We start from the raw sequence: 26,343 nt of genomic DNA on the forward strand, positions 1-26,343 counted from the left end.
TGCGAAACTGGGCCAAGCAGCTGTTGGCTTTCCTTATCCTTCAGTGCGCCACGAGTGCAATGACTTGGCCGGGACAGCGCTCCTTCTGCTTAGTTTCTATTCCTTAGAATTTCCGCTCTTAAGCCCCCGGTTCCTACATTCATTTTGAAAACTGTGTCAAATCGGTTTGGTGTGGTGCGGGGACTGGGTGGAAATGATGCCATTGCCTGGCTGTGTTGGTAAACCCTTAAAGTAAAGGACGGCCATTGGCATCGCCATCGCAAAATGTGGGACAACATAGAACTCATTGTGTGTGGGTGTGTCTGTGTCTGCCAGCTACGCAAGCGAATGAATGTTTGAGTGAATGTTTGCGTGCCAGGGTGAGTGGGTGTGACAGGACATTTTGCGTCAGCAACAGACGAACAAAAAAAAGGAGGAAGAACCCGACAACAATCGAGTCATCGAAGTGGGGAATACCCTTAAAGAAAAAGTGTTGAGAAAAGAACAAATGAAACTAAGGAAAGGCTTTTCAACAGCAGAGCGATGGGCACGCTCGAGTCGAAGCATTTTTGGGTATTTCTTTATGGATTCTCGTGCATTCTCTTTAGCTATTTTCGCTTGTGCGTCTGAGTAAATATATCTTGGAGCAATAGGAGCTGGAAAATAAGAGATATGAATATAATTTTGTGCAGAAAATTTCTACTTTTAATGCACATAAACAATCGTCTTCAAATCTATCAGAAAGTGTCATTAAACTGTCAGCCCTGCCATAATCTGATTACCCTCTCGCAAAGGGCATGCCAAAACACGCACAAAGCTAAAATTGCGTTGTGGAAACTGGTATCCGGGGGGTGTGTACGACAGAATGAGCTGCTGATGGTGGGGTGGTGGTGGCTGGGTCCTAAATCAATGAATGAATAAAGTAAGGCGCCAGTCACACGCATGTGCAAAAGAGAGATGGAGATACAATCAATTTGAGGTCGGGGACGGAACGAGGGGTCGCAAAAAGGAGACACTGGAGCAGCAGGGCACAGAGGGCAAGCAGAGGACGTGGCAGCAGGAGGAGCAGCAGCAGCAGGAGCTAACCTGGAGCTGGTGTGGAGCTGTGCCTTAAGTGAGAATTGATTGGCAAGGAAATCAACTTCCAGTTTTTGTGGCGCAAGGACAGCCACTTCTCAGCGACACTTGCCACACAGCGAAATTTGTCAGGGCAGCCGCGCGGCCAACACGGGCAACAGGCAACAATTAAAACAGGGCCCGAAGCTGTTGACCTGATTTCCAGTATCTCTTCCTCCCAACCAGCTCCTCACTCCCCAACATGCCCCCCGTTTTAATGTGTTGTTGTCTCTGCTCTCTGCTGCTGCTGCTGTTTTTGGCGGCAGACTTCGTGACGGCTGAAAATGCCAGCCGCAGCAGCGACTCGACTCCGAACGCTCATGGACACGCAAGGCTTTTTTATGGGCCTTATTTTTGTGTGTACCCTAAGCACAGGCACGGGGTCTTAGTACTTTGCTGGGCTTTACGGGCTGCCTAAGCCTGTGTTTATTGGGTGAAAAATCAAACGAAAATCCAAGCTGTAATCCCAAATGTAACACGAAAGTGTATCCCCAATGTCGCCACATACGAAATGCATTTTCCATGCCATTTTTTACTCAGTGTTTTTTTGGCAACACACAAGGAAAAACCTGTACAATGCACTTGCCACAAAACACAATCGCAGCAACAGCAGCAGCAGCAGCAGCTCTCATGCTCGACTTGTGGGTCATTGAACCTATAGGAAAAATGTAAGAAACAAAAACATAAAACTGCAAACAGCAGCAGCATTTTTATTTCATAATCATTACATGTAAGAGCTGCTGTGGCAGCAGTGGCAAAATCACGTGAAATGTTTGCCCTGAGCTGGAGGCAGGCTCACAGATATTTATATGGCCATTTGGCCACGTCTTTGGGTCTCCTTCGTTGCCTTGGCTTGTCCGGGTCCCTGGCCTAGACAGCAGGAAAAACCAACTGCAGCCAAATGACAAAGAAAATAAAGGGGCAGCAGCCACGAGAGGTAGTTGAAAAATATAGCAGCCAAGATACGACACAAATGGGTTAAGGACAGAGTGGGTCTATAAAGTGGCCTTAGAATGGGACTGAAGATGGTGTCAAATGATAGAAAGTGGACTAGAGCTGTGTATAGAGATGAGAGCGGTGAGAGGAGCAGAGAATTTCAGTATTCAAAATATGGTTAAAAATGGAAGGGAAATTGTTAAATATTTCGATGTCTTCAGGGACTTTATATTTATTTCATAGATCAAATAATGAGAGGTAGAAACTCTTTCGGAGGGAGACATTCTACAGAAAAAATCTGAAAGGTGACTAGCGATGGGTTTTAAAATCAATGAAGGAACATTTCAAAGAAGTTTAACGCTTCTTGAGCCGATAGATACAATGAAAGCATGGCCTAAAGACCTAAATCAACCGAAGAAGAACTAAAAAAATATTTTAAAAAATATAAAAACCAATAAAATAGTCGCAATGGATTGTAACTCGCATAAATTGATACAAGAAGAGCAGCAGAAGCCGCCAGTAGACCCTAAAAGTGGTTCTAGGTCAGCGGTGTGCATGCTTTTATTTTGTTTTTACATTCTCGGGCATACTCTTTTACTCTCATCGCTTGTGCCACGTCGAATAAATCTGTCAAACGGAGAATTCGCTCACCTCCTAAGCTATTTATAAACGATTTCCCAGTTATTACACTCTCTTAGCCACCCGGAAAAACTACAACTCCATAAAAATAGTGAGATTCGCGATTCGCTCCGTCCACATTTGATTACCGCACAGACAACCCTCGCTCATGATGAGGCGTCACTCAATTGCAGGCAAAACAAAGGCAAACGACGTAACCGGCAGCCACTTGGCCTCCAGGCCTCCCCTACACCATTTACCCAGCCAAGCCAAAAACTCCCCAAACGAGGACGGGCGGGCCCCCAAACTTCGACCAAATGTGTGTTATGTAAGCCGTCGCGCATTTTCAACATATTTTTCTTGCTTCTTTTTTTTCCTCAGCACTTCGCTGGCACAAAAGTTCGCAATGCAGCCCAGAAAATTGCAGCGCAAAATAATTACGACAAAAAAAGTTCCAGCAACGTGGAAAAATGGGCGGAAAAAATGTGTGTGTGTGTGTGTGGAGGAAAAGTGCAGCGTTTGGGCTTTTTCGGTTGGAGGAAGAGAATGTTGCTGCTGCGCATTGGGCTGGTAAAATGGAGCAAAAAGTGAATCATCAGAAAGAATATTTGGGGAGCTACAATGTTTACTTTAACGTTTCAGCTGCCATACGGCATGGGCAAGAGATTGGTATGTACATTTTTGGGTGGTCTTTATGTGTCCTATGTGATGGGTATTATGTGTGTTAGCGTTACGCATACGACACGTGTACGAAATGCTTAAAAATAGGTCTGGAAAGGCTGCGCCCTGAGTTAAGAGCTGCTGTAAAATGAAAGGCCTCTTGTGGGTGATCATTTTTTGGCATTTACACAATTTCAAAATAAATCCGATCAGTCATAAAATCTTCAGACTATGCACCGCTTTTCCCTTGCTTGAAAATGCAATTTGTGCTTACCAAAAAGACGTTCATTAATCTCCCAAAGAAAAGCGTTGCTGGAGAGTGTATCGTGTTTGCTCTGACCTCTCAAATAACCATAAAACACCCGAAAATAATTACTTAATTGCGCGCGACACTCGATGCTCCGCCATATGGGCCATATGGGCAGGCAATAATTCACCAAAAAATACTTAAATTGTATACATTTTGTGGGTAATTTGCCACTATTCGACGACGACGCTTAATGTGCATGTCAAATGTGTTCTCTTTTGGATGCCCATCAGGCAACGTAAGGAGCCATTTGTTGTGGGGGGCGCCTGGTCAATGAAACGTTTATTGAGACATTCAGCTGTGAGAGACAGCTCGGCAGTTGCACTCAAATTATGGCTAATTACATGGACAATTTAATAGACATTTCCCCCATATGGTTTCTACAGCAAAACTCTCTGTGTTATATAATGCAAAAGTAGTGTACAAAAAAATAATGTAGACTGGCGCCAGGTCTGCTGCTGCTGCTGTCCAATCCCTTTGGGGGCAGGGCCACAGAAAAAACAACACAGCGGGTGGCGTTGACCAAACATTTGTTATGTAAAAAGCATTCTGGTTGCAACACCCAGACCCAGGGAGAGAGGCCACATTTAGAGTAAACAAAATGTGTGTTTATCCATAAACTTTTACAGCATAAATATGTACGCTCTAAATATGAAATTCAGAGAGAGTTTGCTTTGAAATTATTTTGTGTTCGCTTTAAAATTGATAATAGAAACGTTAATCTAAGCACATAATCCTTGAAAATGTGGCAAAGATAAGCTGGCATTTAAATTGCTAAAAGATTGGCAAGAAATGTTCCAAAACAAATCAAAAATAAAGTAGAACAAAATCTGTAGAAATTGTTGAAATTTCTAGGACTCTTAGGATAACCAAAGTCACTGCATAAATCAATCAAGATCTTTCCAAAGGAGATGCTTTTGGGTGTAGCTACTTTTATTGCACTTTTGATATTATATTTCCCCAAAGTACTCTACCAATAAAATCCCAAAACCCCGGCAACCGTGAACGATAAAAATCAATGTAATTGTTTAGCCGTGCGACATAAATGTTGTGTGATTTTCGAACACGCGTTGACGGCATAAAATATGCATAATACACACACAACATTTATGCTGATAAGATACGGACAGCAGTAGCATTAAAAAGAATACAAAATGTTAGCTGATAACGACCAAGGCATAGAATTTATTTTGATTTTGAGGCGAAGCTTTGAGAATTTTTTTGGCACTCATTTTTTGATAACATCAACATGGAGGATGGAGGGCGAGAGGGACTGTGTCACGAGCCATAATCATAGCCAGAGAGAGGGAGAGAGCTGCTACTACTAAAAATAGCTGCCTGACATTGGTTGGTGGGGCGGTTGTAAATCTCAGTCGGCAATGGCATACCTCAATGGGAATGGGAAAGGAGAGAACTCCATCTCTGATTGAACGATTGCCTCCGATGACTATCATTTTGCTATGCATTCTAGAATCTACGCTCAATATCTCAAGTAACCGGTTCGATGCCATCATCATTGGCATCATAAATGTATTTGTTATTTATTTTATATATGGCAATATTTTCGCACAAAACTCTGCCATCCGCCGCGTGACTCAGTCTCACAGAAATACTTGTGTGGGGTTGTGCGATTGTCCGTACACTTGTTTTCGGCATTCCAGTGAACCCCAACGAAATGATATTGGATATACCCAAGCCAAAGCCAAAGCGAACCGAACCGATCGGTAGGTAGGCAGCCCAGCCAGCTGAGAGCGCGGCTCGAATCGGGTTTCGGGTTTCGGCTTTCAGCGCTTTCGGCATTCGGTTTTTTGGTTTTCAGCGTCACGTGCTTTTCGCGTTGGATTCGCTTTATCGGCGCTTTTTTTTCGCTTACATTATCTTTGTTTTGTTGTAAACAATGGGGAGGGGTGGAGGAGGAGGAGGCTTGTTTCTAAATATTTATAGCGTGTTCATTGGCGTGCAATGCAAGCGGGGCTTCGGGGCTCTCTGCTCTGCGCTGCTCTGTGTAATTCGGTATCTCTCTCTCTCCCTCTCGCCGCTTGCTATTATACAATACCATTTTGGGTTATCCACGAGTTTTATTTACCTTTTTTTCAGAGTTCATTTCTCGGGAGTGGGTGTGTGTGTATTTTTTTGTTAATTTTTTTAACTGCTTAATTCCGCCCTCTTATTGTGCGATCACGTTCCCCCCATATGAGGTGCGTGGGTCGACAGACTCTTGCTAATTTCATAGACATGCAAAAAAAAGAGAAACGACCAAGACTCAGACTCTTTGTTCGTGTTTTGCGTCAATTGCGAGAATGGAAAATATTCAGTAATGGAATATTTCATAAAAGAAATTATTTTTCTTTATATGTAACACTTATCCGATGTGGATGTGCCAAGCGGATAGGCAGGGATACGAGTGGATAACCAGTTTATGGACTTCAAATATTTTTTGCAGCCGAATAAATGTGAAAAACTGAATGGAGGAACATTTAAACGCAGGGATAACATTGGATAACAAGTGTTTCATCTAAAAATGTTTATAGCCCTATCCAGGCATCGAAATTCTAAGGGATAACTATAAATTACTTATCCCTGGTTGTACGAGTAGCAAACAACCAAAGGATCAGCCCCTAATCTAAGTAATTTCACCCATGGGAACCCAAAAACCATTATTCCAACTATTTCAAAGACCGCCCGCAGGGAGGTGGAATCAAGCGTTAAGCTAGAACAAATTGAAAACAGTAAAACGGTTTTCATGGCCCCATAAATATTGCATCTAATTGGCGACTGCCTCTGCCTAGTGGCCCCATCGTGGGAATTGAATAGAATTCTGCAATTGAAACGAAAGCAAAGCAGAAGCACAACAGAAGCAGCAGCATCAGCAGTTTGCATAATTAGTGACCATGAGTGACACTTCCGGAGGCAGTGGAATTTGCATCAAGAACAGGCCAGCCAGCCCCCAGAGAAATATAACGAAAAGAATATTAATTAAAACAAATCTGTGCCGACCTCTGCCCACGCAGCATTAAATTGAATTATTATCCCAGCGGCAGTACAACAGCAGAACGGTAGGGCAGAAAAAAAGGCGAATAATTGAATCACTCGACAATCGAAAGCGCTTCAAATTAGCCCCCCGCCCCACGGGAAAATAAACAACGGGCATAAAAATATGCAAGCGAAACAAAAAGAAAGGAAAAAAAGGAGGAACCAGCACAAAGAGAATCAAAGACAACAGAACAAAACTACTGCGTAGTCGGAGTGTCGACAGTGGGAGTACCCTTTAATATATGCAGCACTCTCAGAGTCTCACTGGTGGAGTTGGAGATTTAGCCACGTCTGGGGCTATCTGCATTTTGCTTGTAGAAAATATCCAATGGTTAGTCTCGCAGTCCTGTTTGAGCCACAAATCCTAGCGAAATCAGCCTCAAAAAAAGTTCGTCTCTTACTGTTCCACAACACAAGTCCAGCATTCCCCACTCTCTGCACTCTAGGATTGCCAGGTATTATAACAAAAGACTGAGAATCGGCGGAGGCGGTGGCGGTGGCGTGGCCCAAGAATTTTGTTCGCAAATCGTACAACTTGAATTCCGTTGATGGCTTCTCTTCTACTGGAATATTTTCGTTTCGTTTCTTTTGGGGCTCTTTGCTTTGCTTTGCTTCGGTTTGGGGTTCAGTTTTCAATTCAATTAAACGTTGGCGTACGGTAGGAGGAACAGAAGGCAGTTCACAGCGCATTGGCGCTGAACCTGGCGGGCGTCTGGACCTTTTTTTGTTGTTGTTGCTTCCCATGTCTGTGTGCGTAATTCACTTTATTCAAATATGTAGTATAATAAAATAAATGCCTGGGCCCTGCCTGCCTGTATGCTAAATACAATAAGCAAAACAAGTAAACTACCGGGCCTGGGCCATTGTCGAGCCAAAAGCTGGTTGCTCTGCTGGTTTGCCTCGAGCCTCTCCGAATCTCTCGCGGATATTCCGATACAAAGGCTGAGGCTGGGGGCAGGCCTGGCTTTGTGCTGTGCGCCGGATGTTTTTTCTTCAACAGCAACAGCATTATGTGAATTGAACTTATCTTCAATGAAGAGTGACAACGGCGACAACAACAACGACGGAGACGCTCTCGAGACTGCTTTGGGGGGTGTCGCAACCGGATAAATGGCAGTGGACAGTGCACTCTAGTGGCTATCAGTGCACTAAGTGTACACCCACATGCATAACAGCGGATAATAGTAATTCAAAATAGATTCTCATGAGATCTGAAGCTGGGCTTTGTATTATTCCACTCATAGTAAGTGCTCGGATAACAGCGGATAAGTAAAAATAGCATCTGGTGTGTGATTTCATGGCGTATTTTAGTTATCCGTCTGAACAGAAAGTCAGGGATATTCTATAAGTATCATTTAAGTGTAAAGAAGCAGGTTTTATAGTTATCCCTGGCTCTCGTATAGCAAAGGATAAAAAACAAACATCAAAACATAAGAAATTCACAGAAAATACCAATCATATTTGCTTTTTCTGATATTTTTCCTTAGAAACACATAATAAAGGTATCTAATAATATGATTTACGTACATTTACAACACTTCCTACCGAATAAATGACACTGATAACGATATAACCAGAACTGGTCGCTGATTTACAACTTATCCGGCTCATGTATCCAAGCACGGATAACGTTTACAGCCCAGGGGCAGTCAAGGTTATTTAATCAAGGGGAAGTGTAACAAATATTTACCCCTCAGTTATTAGAATTTATTCATTAACAGCAAGATATAGCTATAAGCTATAGATATGCCACACAATATAGTATAACGATAGATAGATATGTACACATGTATATTTAATATTTTTTGTTTGTTGCAGCTGTGAAGGGAAGCCCAAAGCCTCTTCCCCCGACTGAAATTACTTGCACAAATTAATGCCGCAGACAGAACAGACACACAAATTGATTGTTTGATATCTCGCCGGGGCATATGCTGTGTGTAGCTGTAGCTGTAGCTATATCTGCTCTCTATATAGAGGATTTCTGTATGGTGAAACACATTCATATCGCTCAAATTGCTTTCAGTCGTTTCAGTTTTATTTTGGTCTTTATTTTTTATGCTTGTTTGTGGGCGTTTGTTGTTTGTTTCGTTTCGTTTGGTTTCGCTTCTCTGTTCTGTCATTAACACACATCGCTCGGGATAGTACTTGATTTAATAAATTTGATTAGGATTTACGACGCGGGTCAAGTGTATGTGTGGGTTTTGAATTTCAGGCTGCAATAAAGGCAAACGGCGAACAGCGAGCGGCCAAATGTGTGAAGTTTTTTCCTGGTATCTGGGCATAAGGCCGTCATGTGATCGTCTCCAATAAACGGTTACGGGGAATACCTACTGCAGACATATCCATAACGTAACAAGAGTAAGAACAGCCAGTACATTAGAGAACTTGCAGATCAATGAATCAACTTGGTACACATGTTGTTTGCTTTTATTATATTACAGAGCATGAAAACTTTGGAATACTCTTTCAGATTCAACGAAGACATGATTTAAAAGATATTTTATGCATCTCTTTTAAAGATTTATTCATTCAGTCTTATAGGATATCTTCTTTGGTCTCAAAAAGCGGACCCCAAATGGTAAATTTAATTCTAAGAAATGGTTAAGATGTGTTGCGGCTTTTTCAGCGATCCTTCAGACACGTATCTACCTTTCGAAATTATATAAAGAACGTATTGGGTAGCTTATTTCCAAATAAAAGTGTTCAGACACCCACGACAACACTATCTACACATATTCTCATATTTTTCAATACAAATTAAATTTCGTTAATGCCCAATACCAGCCAAAGTTATAGCAATTACAGGTACACATCCACTAAAATACATTGTAAACCAACCGCAGTTGCAGAAACCAATTAATTTTCTGGTTATTTAACATTAACCATGTTGCATGACAACCAAAATAAATTCAGAGTTTTTTTTGTGCAACATTGTGTGGTGGCCACAATGCGTGGCAGAGGCAGGCCATAAACATAAACAGAAGCACAAATGAACCGAAAATTATTGATTTTTCTGAACACAAAAAAAAAAAATGGGGCCACCAGGCAATTTTTGGTGGATCCTGTTCCTTAGAAAAAGTTGAATGAACCTCCACTCGCACTTCTATGTGCCTCAGACATTGAATTGTGTGTTGCATTTGCATCCAATCCATAATCCATAATCGCAAATGAATCATCGCATAAATCACGTTGTTGTCATCGCCTAGGCAGGCAGTCACGTACACAAATCAGAATCTCAGAATATTCCAAATGGATAAATATATGCACTTGTGGATGGATTGAATGTGTTACTCGTAGATGGATTGAATGTGTTACTTAGGCTCAGTCTGAATGCCAGGCGACACGTTGACTCGATTGAAATTGAAATCGATTGATTCCGTTGGCCGATTCTCGGTACTTTTCTGATCTTTTTTTTCCCCTCTTGTTTTCTACTTTTGCCGGATTTGTAATTGCTAAAGTTTTGCCTTTGCTGCACGACCGGCTGGTGTTTTGCTTTTTGTTGTTGTTGTTTTTGTTGCTTTTCAAAGCATAACCGATTTAAAAAGTCGTTTTGCATAACTTCTCGACTGGCGATTGACTCACGTGAGCGAACGATTTGCTGGGTCCCTGGTGACAGACAGACAGCTACAATTTGTCCATTGCCAATCGTCAAAGCGTATTAATGATAAAAAAAAATAAAAACGTACATTCGTACGTAGTATTCATGCCCAATATCCGTTTATTTAATTGGGTCGTTCCCAGGGAAGTCTCTCAGATAAGATAAAACCAGCGCAGAAATTGAATTTTTTGTGTGTGCTTGGCAAATGTTTTTTGTGGGCTCTAGCTAAACCCTAACAGCAAAGTTTTAGAGTAAGGAAAGGTAGAATTTATAGAGTGGAAAGCCCTAATTAAAATTGTAACATCATAATGATTGGTGGAAGTGATTGTGACTCAGTTGGAAAATCATAACGATCATCCTAACTGATTGAATGCCTCAAAAAAAAAACCCCAAGTTGTATCTAAAAATGAGTCAGAGGAACCCGCCGAAACATCAATAAAATAGATATCTATACAAGCATTCCTGGAAAGCATAGAAAATCCTAAGAAATTTCACCAGTAAAATGATTATATAATAACGAATTCCATGTAAAACTATATTATAAATTATGCTATCAAGGAAAAAAGAAATTTCATAATTTAACATAACAAAACAAATCTCATAAATAACGAAACATCTTCCCTTTAATCAAGGGTTAAACCTGCTACCCCAAACCCTTCATTCCACTTTCATTATCTACTCTGAAAACATCATTTTATGGCCGTCATAAATTGTGCAAGGTTTGGAACCGAACAGACTCAAAGTATTCTATCTAATCAGCTACGTTATGTATTAAGAAAAAGAGAATACGGAAAACACAAGGCAGAAAACACACAAGAGAAACTAAAAAGGTTCCTGGAAATTATGTTTAGAGCTGTGATTCATTTAAATTATTCATCGTTCTAACTGGTTGAACCTTTAGCCCAATGATTGGCATAAAAATTATTATCAAAGTAATAGGGTTAGCATCGAAGAACAAGTGAATCATGAAAGAGGCAAGAAGCACAGCACTCGAAGATAAGAAAAGAACCCAAAAACGAAATTCAAACAGGAAAGAGAGAGAGAGGCTATCAATAGGCACGGAAACTATTGATACCCTTGCACATTTACCCATATAAACAGAAAGAGAGATAATAATGTTAGTCCAGTAAAAGTATTTTTTCTTTCATTTTTTTAAGGTTCGGCAATCCTTCCAAACATGTCGTCATAGTCGTCATACTGCGTTCCTCCATATAGGGTATAACAAAAAATGCAACGAAATATCAATTTCATGCCAAGCGTAAAGGCAAAGAGGGAGAACAGCCACAGGGAGTGGTTATGGAAACAAGATAGAACCATTGGAGAGTGGGAGATGTTTGGGTGAGAGAGAGGGAGAAAGATGTGGCTGAAAAGAGGAGACTTTTGGTGTTGCTTCCCTTACCTGTCAATTTTCGATGTTGTTTTTTGTGTTTTTTGTTGTTCTCCTTGTATTCGCCTGAGGGCTACCTTGTCCCTTCGTTCGTTGATTATTTTTATCTTTTTTTTTTCCTTTCTCTCTCTTGTGTTCTGCTGCGTTTCTGTTTTCCGTCTTTTTATTTTTACACACACACGCGGGTTTTTTGTTTTGCTTGCCTCGTTCGTTCGTTTCGTTCTTCGTACTGTCACGTTTTCACTTTCACAGTTAAATTCTAAAGGAAAAGGGAAAAGCAAAAGAATTTATGCTCAAGTGCTGCCGGGGGCAGGCGGGTACCAAAGCACCTTGCAGGGGCAGTGGTGGGGGCGTTTTTAGCACTGACTCTTGACTGCTCTTTGGCCTTTTGCACAAGTGTGGGTGTGTGAGAGCGAGTGACGTTAGTTGGGAGAGTGTTCGTACGGAACAAGTGTTGACTGCTCCGACGACGGGAACACCTTACACTGCCGAGCTTTAAAATTCGAATGAGCACCAGCGATGGATGACGTTGGGTCCAGAGCGCGTGATACCGTTACCAGAGTGTGGGGAGCCACTGGGGACAGCTAGAGAAAGAGAGCGCGAGCGCCAAGCCAGCCAGAGTGTGCGCAAGTGTCTGTGAGTGAGACGCAAGACAGACAGAGATGCGTCAAATGGTTCACACAAGCAGTTCACGAATATACAATTTGTAATATTTCATTTTTAATTTGTAATGACAGAACTAATAAGCTCTTTTGATAAATTTGGTATGTCACGACGTGACACAACTAGGACAGCTATTGAGCGAATGCATTAAAATATTTATCATAAAATATGTTTTTTATGCTAATCAAGAACACAGGTAAATCGGTCACGTAATTTGATTGCGGAACTAGTTCCCGTTCAGTGAGAGCGGGAGAGTAAAGGTGATCAGCAATCTCTTCGCACTATTTCTGTCATATCTACATATGTACGATTGTATGTGTGCGGGTGCGATATTGATAAAATACAAATGCTAATTTTGCCGGCTAATTTATGTTAAGAGGCTATTTTTCTAACATCTTTCGAAGTGTGGCAAACAAACGCGTCTTATTGAAGATCGTTGCACAATAGCAGCTGCATTTTAGATATCAATATTTTAGCGGAGCACGTCCTCCACACGTGGTTTTTCTCCTTCTTTAAGGCAACAACAAATCCGAGGATTTATGTTCTCTCAGCTTCGCTCACTTGCTTTGCTCTGCTCCGCTCTCTTTCCCACACTGTCCTCTCCCAATTGTGAACATTTGCGTGCATTTGTGTGCGTTCGTGTGTGATTGCCGAAAAAGGAAAGACAAATTACCACGAAATATTCAATTGTTATATGGTTTAACACTTCAGTTAGGCTTTCTGTTAGCGCATTTTTTATAGTTGTTCACACAAACAATTTAAGCCATAAGCACTCGCACAATATATGTTTATTTCGTGTTCACAGCGCGACAAATCTTTTACGTTTATCTATGCATTGGTATTTCTGAGTCTGTGTCAGAGCGCCCACAAGTGTGCGCTTGTGTGTGCTTGTTTGTGTGTGTGCGTGTGGGGAGACGGGCCTCCGAGAGCAACAGAGCATTAGAAGGCGACATTTGTTGGCCTAATTTCATGCGGATATTCCCGAAAAGTATATTTAATCCCGAATGTGTTTACCTCTGCGCACGTTTGTTGCCAAAACCACTTTGACTTTTATTGATGATTTCGCAATTATTTATTTCATGAAATTTCGTCGTTTTTGCCGCGTTCCGTGTTACCAGTGTGACCGCATTAATTAAATATACCAACCAGACCCTTAGAAATATATCTTCTCATTTTCAGAAAATACCGAAATATACCGATGTGTGTCCATGATCGAAAATCATAATCCCCGAATTTGATATTCTCTTTAAAATTACTAGAAATTTTAGAGTTTCAGCACTGAAACTATAAATTTATTATATTAATCAGTAAATTGTCCTCATGATTGTCTAATTTTCAAAACTTTCTAGCGTTGGATTGTCTACAAAACAGGTAAACAAAATCTGAAAGCCTGAAACGGAAATGGGACCATCATTGGATCACTTGTTGCTTGTATACCCTATGTCCATTGATAAAACCACCTTTTGGCATGGAAAATTATATTGTCTTTGTTCTTACATGTTTACAACTATATCGAGTCTTAATCTCAGCGCTTTTTACATAGCATTTCAGTTTAAATTGATTAAATTTCTGGAAGCAAATCTCTCGAATCTCATTTTGTTTTGGGGTTTTAAGTCTTACTGATCGCTAAATATCAAATTGCACATTTCATTATTCTTCTGATTGAGGGCAAAGGTGCAGCCGGGCGTTCGATGGTTAATTGTGGAGTGGACATGCTTCGCATACGAACGCTCCACCTCCTGCAGAAAGACCGAGCGAGTGCTGGTTTGCCTGTCGGAAAAAATACAAATTAAAGGCTAGCAGGAGTAAGATTTCCTTGTTAAACTCACGTGAGCAGCTGCTCGGGTCGCTGCAGTTGCATGCACAGCTTAATGCCGCTGTAAAAGTCCAAATCCGCCTGCAGACTCAGTTTTGGTTCGTGCCGCAAAGTGAAATCCTGCACAAGCTTCGCATAGGTGAAGCCCACAGCCACGTGACCCAGGACAGCGCTGCCAGTGCTGCAAAAGACAAGATACAAAAATGCATTAAATAATCCTTAAATACTCCTTCGGTGTGCCTTTCACTCACTTTTGTTGGATTTCCGTTTGGGCATTTCGATTCCACAAGCTGAATTCCACCTTGCCATTGAGATCCACGCTGCGTGCGCCGAGCACCCGCCAATGCAGACTCGCCCCCGAAGCCAGGACAATGTAATGCTCATGATCCTGCGCCAGCGTGGTGGCCTGATACGCAGGCGTCGAGTCCGAGGCCGTGCCGCCCCACACATGACCCATGAGCTCGGTTTGGCCGGTGAAAAAGATCAGCGGTCGCAGCTGCGAGCCCTGCACGCTGATCTCCATGCCAGCGGTGACGCTTTCGCCGCTGTCCAGCGCATCGTCAGCGGGTATGGGATCATTCTCATCGCTGGCGTCGCCATCGCCCACCACAGCACCCAGGCCGGCGGTGTAGATGCCCAGCTTGAAGCTGCTGGCCTGCGCATGGCCCGCCTTGAGCAGAAACTCCACAGAGCCACGCTTGAGGATGCCCTGCTGCACCTCCTGGGTGCTGAGCAGCGATTCGTTGAACGCAGGCGACTGCGACAGCTGCCGGCTGAGCACAGTGGTGAGACCTGAAATGGAAAGTGTTTGCTTGAGTTCTGGTAGCAGATGGTGTGGTCCTTGCCTTACCCTTTTGTCCCAGCACGTGGTAGTTGTTCACCTTCGAGCGCTTGGCCAGCTCCGAGCTGAACATTCCCCTAAAACGTGGACACATCTCGGCCAGCATGCGCAGCTTCTGCAGCACATAAGTTTTAATCTCAAACTGTCTGTCGGTGGAGCACAAATAATCCAAAATGTGTCCCAGCTGCGCGCCGCTGTGGGTCGCATTGCCAGCAGCACATCCAAGGCCAGGGTGCGCGCAGAGCTATCGTAGCGTCGCTGTCGCTGATAGAAGATGCTCTCGAACTGCTGCCGATGCGAGCTGTTAAAGCTGCGCGGGGGGAAGGCTTTCAAGGCCTGCAAAGCAGCCACCGATAGATTGGGTTCCTGCCGTGACTGTGCCTGCTCCAGCAGCGCCTCAATGGTGGCCACATCCTGGAGATTCTGCAGCGCACGGATGTACAAAGCGGGCTGCTTGGAGCCAAGTCCCTCGAGCAGGAATTCGCGCACCTGCTGCAGCAGCAGGTCGTTGCCCTCGAAGCCGCTCTGTCGCGTGAGCGTGGCCAGCGTTTGGATGATGCTTTCCCTCAGTGCCGACTGCTTCTTGGGAGCGTCCACCTTCAGCAAACCAAACAAATGCTCGACAATGCGCCGCTCTGGATGCGTGGCCACTGCCAGCGATTGCAAATACTTTTCCAGCAGCTCCAAGTGCTGCGTGCTGGTCGCCGCATCGCTGTACAAATGACTGAAGGTGGCATTGTGCGCGTCGAAGGTTTGCACTGCGCCCAGCAGATCCACCAATTGGGGCAGCAATTTCTCGTGGTTTTCCAGCAACTTTTCCAGCTGCGGCTGCTTGGTGAGACGTGCGAGAGGCAGCAGCTCAACGAACAGTACCGCGAGCGAGGATTTGCCTACGTTTTCGGCCTGCAATTGATCCTCCGCTTGGGCGAGCAGTTTTTCCAGCTAAAAATGAACAAGGAAGAACGTTAACTAGTGGCAGCTTTGAGGGGCTTCAGCTGCTTACAGTTTGCTGTTGCAGCTCGCTGATGCTGCTGTCCACATCCGCCTCCAGCTGGAACACGCGATACCACTCCAACAGGCTCTCAATGGCAGCCTCCAGGCTGCTCACAGCCAGCTGCTTCACCTCCTCCGATCCTTGGGATGCGTGTTGAAGCAGCAAAATGCTTTGCACAGTGCTGCCAACATCTGGCTTGGCGGCCAGCGTCAGGCGATGCGTCTCCACGGACTCGGCACGCAGCAGGCCACCCTCGGCGGTCAGCTCGTAGTTGACTTGCTCCTGGGACAGCTGGGACACGCCCAGAGCCTCCTCGGGATGATAGTTGACGCGCAGATCCCACAGAGCACACTCGCTCTTGGTCTTCTCCACGCGCGTTGAGGATTTCACACTGTACGCGACACGACAGCGGCCGGAGACATCGAGTTCCTCGCTGCCTTCAAAGCGTAGCTGCAGCAGCGAGGCAATGCCACGCTCCAGGTTCAGCAGCGATTGATCCCGACCCGTGTGGGCCAACACCTGCTCCGGCTGTCCCTGCACCAGACTGATGTAGAAGGGTCTGTCGGGTATCTGGCTAATCGTACGCTCAATCAGATGGTCCATGCCGGGCGTACTCACGCGACTGCCGCTGAATGACACCTCCAGCAGCTGATCCTCGCCTTGGCTCCAAACCGAATTGATCTTCAGTTCGGTTTCAAAGGTGTAGCGCGTCTCCTCGGCATTGCCTGCTGCGTTGCTCAGTCCCTTGAGGCTTACCGTATTCTGCAGCTTGAAGATTTGTTGGCTGTTGGGAGGCACCAACGACGCATGTGCCACACCTGAGGGGGGAACATACGGGCAGGGGAGGAGAAGTAAAAGAAAAGAAAGAGAATGGAACACGTCATTAGTGATAGAATTTGTATAACTTTCACCCAAGCTGATCAGAAATTTCGATTCCAGAATCAACATGTGGCTGAGGCTCGCCTAAGGTTATCATCAACAAGTGGCCCCCACTGCCGCACAGTGGGTGGCACCAGCGATTTTGTGGAACACACTAGGGAGGAATGCAGGCAAAGATAAGCAAGGAATGGAATGAGCTAACAAAAGGGAAGAGGTAAGAAAAGAGAAATGTTTGCATATTTCCAATGCAGGAAAATGCATTTCAACGTTTTCAAGATACGAATAAGAAGAGCTGATAGCGCGCCAAGGTCGTTATTTGAGATATTTATTGTTGTTTTTAAGCAAACAATTTGGAGAAAATAAACAAAAGATAAAATAAATGTCTCGTAGGAAGATAAACAATTGAAGGGGAGAATTTTCAAGAACTCATTCGAATAACAAAGATGAAGAACAGAAAAAGGGAAATTTCCCAGAAGTAATACTAAAATAGATTTTAAATTTTTTTATATATGTATTTTTAAAATGTATTTTAAGTTTTTTGAAAGTTCCCTTTCCTAATTTTATTTAAAAAACCGATATCCAGTGTTTGTCCCACTGTGCCAAAACAGCTGCTCCAATTGAGAAGTGTGTCAGATAAACGGTTTTGGTCTTGGTCTTTGCCTGTGTGAGTGGATAAATCTTTGCGGGAGGGCGATGGCAAGGGCAATGTCAATGGTGTGTTGCTTCCTCTCTCTCTCATTATGCATGTGTGGGTGTGTGTGAGAGTTATTTGTGATACAAACAAAAGTTAAAGTTCATTCAACCTAAAGTTAAGCACTTTCCAAGTGCTTTGCATAGGGCTAAAAACACCATTAAATAGATAAATATTTGCGCTAAGTACTTACCCAAACCGCAGACAGCGAAGAGAGCGACAAGGAGGAGCACCAGAGATCGAAGCTCTGTTTGGTTCGTTTTGCTTTTGAACTTCTGCATAATTGTTGTTTCACTTGAGTATTCCTTGGTATTAATTCATTGATAAGACTAGTGTTAAGCCGACTTGGGGACTTTAAATCGGCGACCGACTTTTACAAAAATTGAGAGAGAAATGTGAGCGCGCGCGGGCGGAGCAGCAGTACCGGCTGGAACAGTGTGCCTAAAAGGCACCAAAATACACCAAACGCTTCAGTGCTGTGTATTCAGCCATTTTATGGCTAGTTCTGGAAATCAGCCTGTTGCTATTGATAATCGCTGTGTCTGCTATTTTGATCATGTTTAACTTTAAAATGCTGCAACAACTAAGAGGTGCCGCATAAATACATTTCTAAGATTGGTAAAATGGGTGCTTATAGACCACACCACATTTTTATCTCTTCCACATAAAACCGCTATTTTTATTTGCCAAAAGTTGACAGCACTGACCACCACCGAAATCTGTGCTGTTCGCTCAGCTGTTTCTGGTTCAAATCAAAATCATAATCCGCTCCATAGATAAAACAATAGATTTGTCTCCTACAATGTGCCAAAATAACGTATCATGATATTGAGAATGGCATAGATTAACCAAACTTTAATTTTGTTTCTCTTATTTGGCTAGTTTTCATATAAGTTGGCAGCTCTATGCCGCACTGTGCCTGCACTTTACACAGAAGTCTTTGTTGCTTTTTGAGAGAGAAAAGATCGGCCGACTACGGGATTAATTTGATCAACTCCAGTGTGTACGGAGATAATATGCGGGCGTCTGTTATCACTCGCACTTGTGCCAGTGGAAGTCGCCAGCGAGCAGAACAGCTGCTGCCCAGAAACAAAAGCAAAAAGCGCAGCAGCCGCAGCAGCAGCAGAAGCAGCACCGAACAATAACAATAGTCCGAGTCCCAGATAGAATCGCAATCAGCAGAGCTCGAGCGACCCCGCAGAATTCACATTGATTTCGAGAGGAGCAGGAGGCCTACTTAGAACTCGCCCGAAGTACAATGAACCACTGCTCGTGAGAGGGCAGACCACAGAAGAACACAGAAAACAGGTGACAAAATGACGGAGCAGCAGCAGCAGCAGGAGCATCTCTGCCAGTACATGGCCTTGCTGCCAGCGGAACAACGGAAAGTCTTTAAAGTGAGTTTCCAACACTAAACTTTGATTTTTTTACTGTTATCCCAAACCCTTTTCTCAGGACTTTATCGACTGCCTCAATGGCGGCACAGGCACTGCACATTCCCATCAGAGTCGCCTGCAGGCGGTACTCCACTCCACGCCATATCCCTCGCTGCAAATACTGCAGCTGCTACGCGACAAATCAAAGTTGCACATTGGACAGATCATTGCGGCGGTGTTGCATGATTTGCTGACAAACGATATCACATCACGTTCCCTTTGTGTGTTGGCAAACTTTCCGTCGAGCATTTTAGAGGCGGCCACGCTGCGGCAGAAGCTTATGACGCGTCTTTTGTGTGATTCAGCTGGGAATGAGCACTTGCTGCTGGCTCTGCTGGCACGCCAGGACAACGGACAGCTGCTAAAGGATGTGCTGCACGAGCAACAGCAAGCGATTCGCGTGCAGTGCAGCGAGGGCGCACCCACGCGGCAACTGGTGCTGTGGCTGGCCCTGGGCCAACGCGAGAACTTTGTGCCCACCCTCTGTCGCCAGTTGAAGGACTTTGAGTGCTTTGCGGACAAAACGCTGAGGAATACGCTTCTGATACTCAAGCTGGCAAATGAATTTGCACTCGGCCCGCAGACGGTGGATGAATTGGGCTACCTGGATCAGGCTTTGGCTGCCTTCGATGTGGCTGCCGTGTCAGCGGAGCTGCAGCCCGTGCATCAGTTTTTCTATGCGGACTTCCAGCGGCTGTCGGTGTTGCTGCAGTTTCTGCGCACGCGTGAGGTCAGCAAAACGCTGAAAGTGGAGGCGCTGCTGCGTGCGCCGGGCGCGCTGTCGCTGGTGCACGAGCACAGCATTCGCTGCGACAGCCAGGAGCTGTTCAGGCTCGTGGGGGACACGTACAAGTGGCAGCAGCAAACGCCCGCTCTGAAGTGTCTTTATCGTGAGGAAATGGAAACGCTCAGCTACTACACGGCTCTGGGGCATGTCTACAATGTGATATTGGATCAGGATGAAGAGTCCTCCATCAAGTCCAAGCTGCTGCAGCTCTCCAGTCAGCTGCGGCAGATCCATTCTTTGGGCACGCTGTGCGCGCTGCTGGAGGACATCTTCTTGTTGGTTTTCCTACGCTGGGAGCAGCTGGAGCAGTCCGCGCAGAACAACAATCAAAACGATGACGATGATGATGAGCAGTACGTGGACGATGAGGCACCGCCCCACACAGCGCCACGACAGGCGTCCCAGCGTGTCCATTACGGCTTCATCTGCCGCGCACACTCGCTGCAGGCTCTGTTCACATTCCTCAAGAGTTTTGTCACCAAAAAGCTGCACTCGCAGGACTACAAATGCGCCGCAGACCATCAGGCACGCTTTCAGCGCCTGGTGGATGCCATTAGCGAGGCGCTCTGGAAGTTTGGCGTGCTGCAAAAGATTGAGCAATCGCTGGCCAAGTCGACGCCTTCGCTGAGCTGCCTGCTGGAGCCGGAGCAGCTGCTGCAGCTGGTCCAGCTGCATAGCAGCGCCAGGGAGAAGGCCTCGAGCGACGATGAGAGTCGCGAGCGCTGCAATCATGCGTTCAGCTTGACGCGACGCAAGGCGCGCAAGCAGCGCAGAGCGATCAGCTTCAGCGGCACGGTGGACATGGAGCAGTACAGGGCGCAGCTGCAGAGCGGCTTAGGCAGCAGCAAGCGGGGCGCCTGCACGGAGCGCTCGATTATACCCAAAATGCTGAGCACGCCCGAGCAGCTGGCCATCATGGCGCTGGCCCTGAAGAACTTTAAAGATGTCAAGCAGATCATAGAGGTAAGAGCCATTCCTCTCTCGTTTTCTACATGCTTCAACCTTTCTTTTTATCTCCTTTCGCAGACCTTCAGCCTGGAGCACAGTCAACTAAATCGCGAGCTGCAGTTCATGGAGCAGCAGCAGCTCATCAAGCAAAAGTTGGCCCACATTTATGCCAATTATCGCGCGCTGGAGGCCAAGCAGGGCAGCCCCGCGGGCACCACAGTGGAGCAAATCAAAGGCGTGGCCGCCAAAGGCTTTGAGCTGTCGAAGATCATCAGCGTGGTGGATAATTTCGCGCAGGCGCAGGCGCAGCGACTGCAACAGAGTCCCGAGCTGAGGAGCCTGCTGCAGCGGCACAGCAGCCACGGGCAGTACGGCTTTCTGCAGCAGTTCGAGGAGCGCAATCTGAACGCTTTGATCATCTGCGATTTGATTGTGAATCTGGGCTTCAATCGTGAGATTACGTGCAATCTGCTGCTGGTTATACGGCGACAGCAGCAGCAGAAGCAGCCGGAAAGAGCGGAGGAAGGAGCAGTCGCCTCCTCCGAAATTGGCGCCATGAATCTCTTGCAGAACCTGTGCGAATGCATGCGCCTGTTGGAGCGTGCTGGCCGCCAGCCCGCACTCAATGAGCTGCTCTCGCTGCGCTGTCAGCCACTGCGCCCGTCCGCGCTCGCCGTGCAGCTGCAGCGTGAGGCGGCCTTTGGCTTGATCTACGGCAAGGAGCCCGCGGACTATGCGCACAACGCAGAGCTGCGTGCTCAGGCTGTGCACTTTCAGCAGCTGCGCTCGCGGCATAATTACTTCACGCGCTTCTGCGGCTACATGGGGCAGCTGGCGCGCCTGCTGCAGCTGCGCGACGCCAACTTGGAGTACCACAACAGCCAGCTGCTGCGGCACGATCCCTACGATGTCATTGGGGAGCTCATCTACGAGTGCAACGTCACGCCGCTTGAGATAGAGGCCAATGTGGCGGCGCTGCATCTCAATTTGGTTCATGTCATAGCGCTGAATATTTGCCCGCAGCTGGGTGAGGGTTTGCGCGGACGCAAGCTGCCGCGCCGCGTGTCGCCACAGAAGCAGGAATCCATACACAACTACATGGCGCAGCATAATCAATTGCTAGCACAACTTTTAATGGCCGTGCAGCGTGGCCAGAGCCTGCCAGACGTCAGCGAAGGTGGCCTGCATTTTGCCTGCCTGCTGCAGCTGCAGCAGCTGCCCGAGTTGGAGCTGCTGGCGGCCATGCACGAGGGCAATCGCCTGCTGGCTGCGCTGAGTGCTTATAAGCTGGACAGCCAGCTCTTAGAGCAGCTCGTGGACAGCAAGGAGCTGCTGCTGCAGATTCTACTCCTGGGTATCGGAGGGCAGACAGGTGCGTGCAAAGAAACAACTGAAATTCCTTCTACAGCCGCTTCCCTCTTGCAGAGTCCCCTGCGCAGCTTAGCAGCCGCATAGACCAGCTCATCCTTGACCTCATCGCCGAGGACTCCCGCCACATCCAACTGGTGGTGCACATGCAGCAGCTGGGACAGCGTGCGCGCCTCCTCAAGCTGCACTTCACGAAGATTCCCAGCAGTCAGCTGGCCAAGGAGCTCATCGAGCGCACGCTGCAGCATCGTGAGGCGGCTGCAGCCATACCCCCCGCGCTGCGCACCCAACTGGAGCACACGCTGTCAGACATAACCATATATGCGCGCGTCTCGGCGCTGCTGCAATTTGAGAGCTGGCCGCAGGCGTACGACTTCGGGCGGCAAACGCCGAATGTGATCTTTGAGCAGCTGCTGCAGCGACGTCGCTATGGCCTGTGCCTCGAGTGGTGCCGCGTGGTGTTCCAAACGGGCTCCGAGGGACAGCAGCGCGTGTGTCTGCTCACGCTGCTCGATGCGCTGCTGGAGCTGCGCGATGGCGAGCAGTTGGACGTCTGCCTGCTGGGCATTGTGCAGATGTTTCCGCCTGCGTCGCTGGTCAACTTTCTGGACACGCACAAGGACAAGTTCCGTTCGCTGGCGCTGCTGCAATGGATCATGGACTACCTCGAGCTGCACGCACGCGATCCGCGGCCCTACCGCAACTATCAGCTGTCGCTGGTGCTGCTGGGGGAAATGGATTTGCCGGAGCGGCAGTCCTTCTGGCGCCTCCTTCGGCATCCCCTACTCATCGTGGAGCAGCTCGTGATGAATGCGCGCTTTGAGCTGCTCGCCAAGCTGCTGGCAGCGGCCAGAGCCCGCCTGCAGCGCGAGAAACCCCTCGGACCGTGTCCTTATTGCTTCGAGAAGCGCGGACATGTCTACGATGTGCAGACGACGACCCAGCAGCACGGCAAGCAGCTGCGCTTTCAGCTGGGTCAGGCCACCTCCGAGGCATTTATTTTGCTCAACTTTAACTCGTATCAGCAGGACCATTTTGTGGGCCAGGAGTGCCTGGATCTGCTGCTGCGCATCTACGCCAGCAAAGCGCTGGACTACCGCTCGGTGCCTGCCGCTGCAGCCGCCAATGAGCAGAGCTCCCTGGGCACCGATTTGCAGCACTCGTTGGACTCGCTGTGCGGCGCCTTTGTCATGCCCAAGCAGCCGCCCAGCCGGCAGCAGTGGACGCCCGATGAGGCGGCCAGCCACTGCATGTGCTGCCGCCGGGCAGCCTTTACCATGCTCATGCGACGCCATCATTGTCGTCGTTGTGGGCGGGTTGTGTGCTATGCCTGCTCCACGCAGCGTTTGCGCATCCCCGAGCTCTACGCTGAGCTGGAGGTGCGCATCTGCAATGATTGTGGATCTGCGCTGAGTGCCACAAGCGCTGGAGAGTCGCATTCGAGCTCTTCGCGAGAGCACAGCAATGTGTCGGCCACCCCCTCGCTGCTGGACGCGTGCAAGTGGCGACTCAGCGGCAACATCACGCACGACAAGCTGCTGCGCGAGGAGTTCTCCTACGAGCATGCGCCCAGCGTGGCCATGAGTCTGTCCATCCTGCGACACCATCAGGAGCAGCGCAGCTGCGTGGACTTGCTGCTCTACCACTGCCGCAAGCTGGAGAAGCTGATTGTGCCCAATCCCGAGGTGGACTACGGACTGGTGGCCAAGATGATTAATTGCCTGGCCTTTGCAGCAAAGGTTTGGCGAGCGCAAGGGTCCTTTAGGGTCTGCCAACTGATTCCCTTTCTCTTCCTGCAGTTTCGCGGCGCTCCGGGGGAGTTTGAGAACATTCGCGAGCACTCGGAAATCATTATGGCTGTGGTGCAGCAGGGCTGTGAGGCGCTCATACCCGTGGGTCCACTCGATAATCACAATTTGCGCAAGCTAGCGGACGCCTTGGTCGAGGCGGAGCACTGGACCTTGGCGCTGGAGGTGCACCTGAAGTGCGGCTTTGCCACGACCGGCGTGATGGCTGCCCATGGGCTGGCTTGTCTGCGCGCTGGCTGCTACGAAGCGGGTAAGAAAACGCTCCTGCATCCAACCCCTAGCTGCTGTCATTATCGTTCTCTGCCCCCCCACAGCACGCGAAAAGTTTGGCCACTGCATGACGCGTCTGTCCAATGAGCAGCTGAACAGCAGCATTTGCAAGAACATTTTTGGCCTTGGACCAGCCCAAACGGAGGCCGTGCTGCTGCCCCGCAAGCGACCGCAACGTGGACCACCGCTGCTGCAGGAGATACTCCAGCTGATTGAGGCCATGCCGCAGCTGCAGCCGCAGCCGGAGACGCTGCATCGTGCCTCGCTTATACGCAGCTCCAACACCTCGCTGGCTTCGCTCTTTACGCGCCGCCGCGAGCCTTACGTGCAGCAGCGACCGCAGCAGGAGCCAGCGCTAAATGTGATGAATGCGTTGGCGAATCTAAAGAACATTGCCAAGGGGCAGTACGGGCAGGGGCAGGGCCATGCAACAGTCAATGAGGAGTCCCGCCGCCAGTGTCGCAGCTTCGAGGAATCCCTTCACTATGTCCTCACCTACGGCAGCCAGGGCGACATTCTCTGCTTTCTCATGCAGCGCGAGGAGCAGCGCGCGGCTCTGCGCTACTGGCAGCAGCAGCAACTGGACACGGAGCTCTTCATTCAACACATTTTTCAGCCACAGCTGGCCACGGGCAGTCTGCCCGCTCTGGTGGAGGAGCTGCAACTCCTGGACGATGCGCAGCTGGGCGCCTGGCGGCTGCCACTGCTGCAAACCTGTCGGCACCTCGAGCAGCAGCAGCAATTGAATTCGCTCTACCAGCTGCAGCTGCTGCTCAAGGATCCCATACGGGCGAGCATGACGTGCGTCAAGTTCTATGCGCTGCAGTGTGAAAACTTCCAAAAACTGCAAGCCAACGCCCAGCACCTGCTGGCGGCACACATGCATCTGCAGGGCGAACTGGACCTGGCCGAATGGGAGCATCTGCAGCGCCAGCAGCATCAGGGGCGACGGGCGAGCGTGGTCAGCGCTGGCAGCACCCATGGCGCCTGCTTTGCCATGCAAATGGATGCACGTGCGCTGAATGGGCACATCAATACGATACGCAGGCAGCTGGAGGTGGCCAAATTTCTGTCGCAATGCGAGCGGGAACAGTCGCCCGAGGAGCAGCCTCTACGCACGCTGCAAATATTGAAACAGGTGAGGGGAACCAAGCCCCAGTTTGGGACCCTTTCTGACGCTCTTTCATTGCAGATTCGCAACGAATCCAGTCGCTGCACTTTGCCTACGCTGTTTGAGGGCGCCGCAGACCGAATTCAGTTGTGCATTTTGGTGCTGCTCTGCGGCAAGAACATTGATGAGGGTTTTGGGCTGGCCTACGGGTACGTTTTGGGTCTCTCTGCATCGCAGTTAAGCATTAAGCACAGCAAATCCTTTCTTTATAGCATCATCCAGGACTACAAGCTCTCCGCCATGAAGGTGTTTGGTGCCACAGCCAAGTATTTGGCGCGCAATCAACGCCTCTCCGAGGTGGACCGTCTGCTCGACTGCATTGGCAGCAATAATGGCGGTGCCGTCAGCGCCGAATCCGATGAGTTACTCTCCATAGCCATCAATGCGGCGGTGCACAGCAATGTGCCGGAGACCAAGCAAACGTTGGATCGTCTCATAAAGCGCATCTCAAACGTGGAGCTGCGCATTTCCTCGTACATCTACATTGGGCAGCTGAAGTCTGCGTATTTGTTGGCCAACAAGCACGAACGGCTCGCGGACATACGCAAAATTCTGAGGCAGGCCGAGCTCACCAATCAGATACACATCAAAAAGTTGTGCGAAATGAAGTTGCAAATGAATTTGGGCACAAATGTAGCGGCCTCCGCCTCAACGTCCGCCTCATTGCCACTGTGATAAAGTGATAAAAAATCCAACAGGCAATATCAATTATATTTTACATCATTAGTGGCGCCCTTTTTGGGCTTAATTTTAGTAGCTAACAATTTACCCTTAGAACAATTTTTAAATGTTTCCAAAGCCCCGCAGCAAAAAGTATTCTCTCAGCGCAAAAAAAAAACAGCTCAAAGACTTCCTTCCTTAAGTAACCAAATTTATATTATTTGTTTGTATTTTATTTGTATATTTTATAGTTTATATATTTATCTCAATGTTATTCAAGTTTATTTCTTTTTTATTATTATTAAATCGTGTTATAAATATGGCCAGAAGAAAGAGAATTATTTGCAAATATTTTTTCCATCGCAAAGTGCGAGCCG

The 26,343-nt window shown here is 47.4% G+C and overlaps 2 protein-coding genes and 1 long non-coding RNA gene across 3 annotated transcripts; 1 reads left to right on the forward strand and 2 right to left on the reverse strand.

Annotated features, from left to right (window-relative positions):
* Window positions 1–10,612: 10,612 nt before the first annotated feature.
* LOC117902490 lies at window positions 10,613–13,425 on the reverse strand. Its single transcript, XR_004649399.1, has 3 exons — window positions 13,312–13,425; window positions 11,647–11,893; window positions 10,613–10,647 (listed from the first exon to the last, which is right to left on the reverse strand). It is a non-coding gene; the product is annotated as an uncharacterized LOC117902490 (long non-coding RNA).
* A 333-nt stretch (window positions 13,426–13,758) lies between these two features.
* LOC117902409 (microsomal triglyceride transfer protein) lies at window positions 13,759–17,926 on the reverse strand. The gene is given in 7 exon segments (XM_034813752.1): window positions 13,759–14,067; window positions 14,127–14,294; window positions 14,365–14,905; window positions 14,964–15,144; window positions 15,147–15,896; window positions 15,958–16,766; window positions 17,712–17,926. Coding segments are annotated over 7 exon segments (2,691 nt in total). The 5' UTR covers window positions 17,800–17,926; the 3' UTR covers window positions 13,759–13,913.
* Window positions 17,927–18,314: 388 nt separating this feature from the next.
* LOC117902408 (zinc finger FYVE domain-containing protein 26 homolog) lies at window positions 18,315–26,177 on the forward strand. Its single transcript, XM_034813751.1, has 8 exons — window positions 18,315–18,915; window positions 18,974–20,704; window positions 20,768–22,061; window positions 22,115–23,796; window positions 23,857–24,115; window positions 24,180–25,273; window positions 25,328–25,455; window positions 25,519–26,177. The coding sequence occupies exons 1-8, from the start codon at window positions 18,835–18,837 to the stop codon at window positions 25,979–25,981; spliced, it is 6,732 nt and encodes a 2,243-aa protein (XP_034669642.1). The 5' UTR covers window positions 18,315–18,834; the 3' UTR covers window positions 25,982–26,177.
* Window positions 26,178–26,343: the final 166 nt, after the last annotated feature.

Source organism: Drosophila subobscura, chromosome U (genome assembly GCF_008121235.1).
Source record: "Drosophila subobscura isolate 14011-0131.10 chromosome U, UCBerk_Dsub_1.0, whole genome shotgun sequence".
Classification (NCBI taxonomy): domain Eukaryota; kingdom Metazoa; phylum Arthropoda; class Insecta; order Diptera; family Drosophilidae; genus Drosophila; species Drosophila subobscura.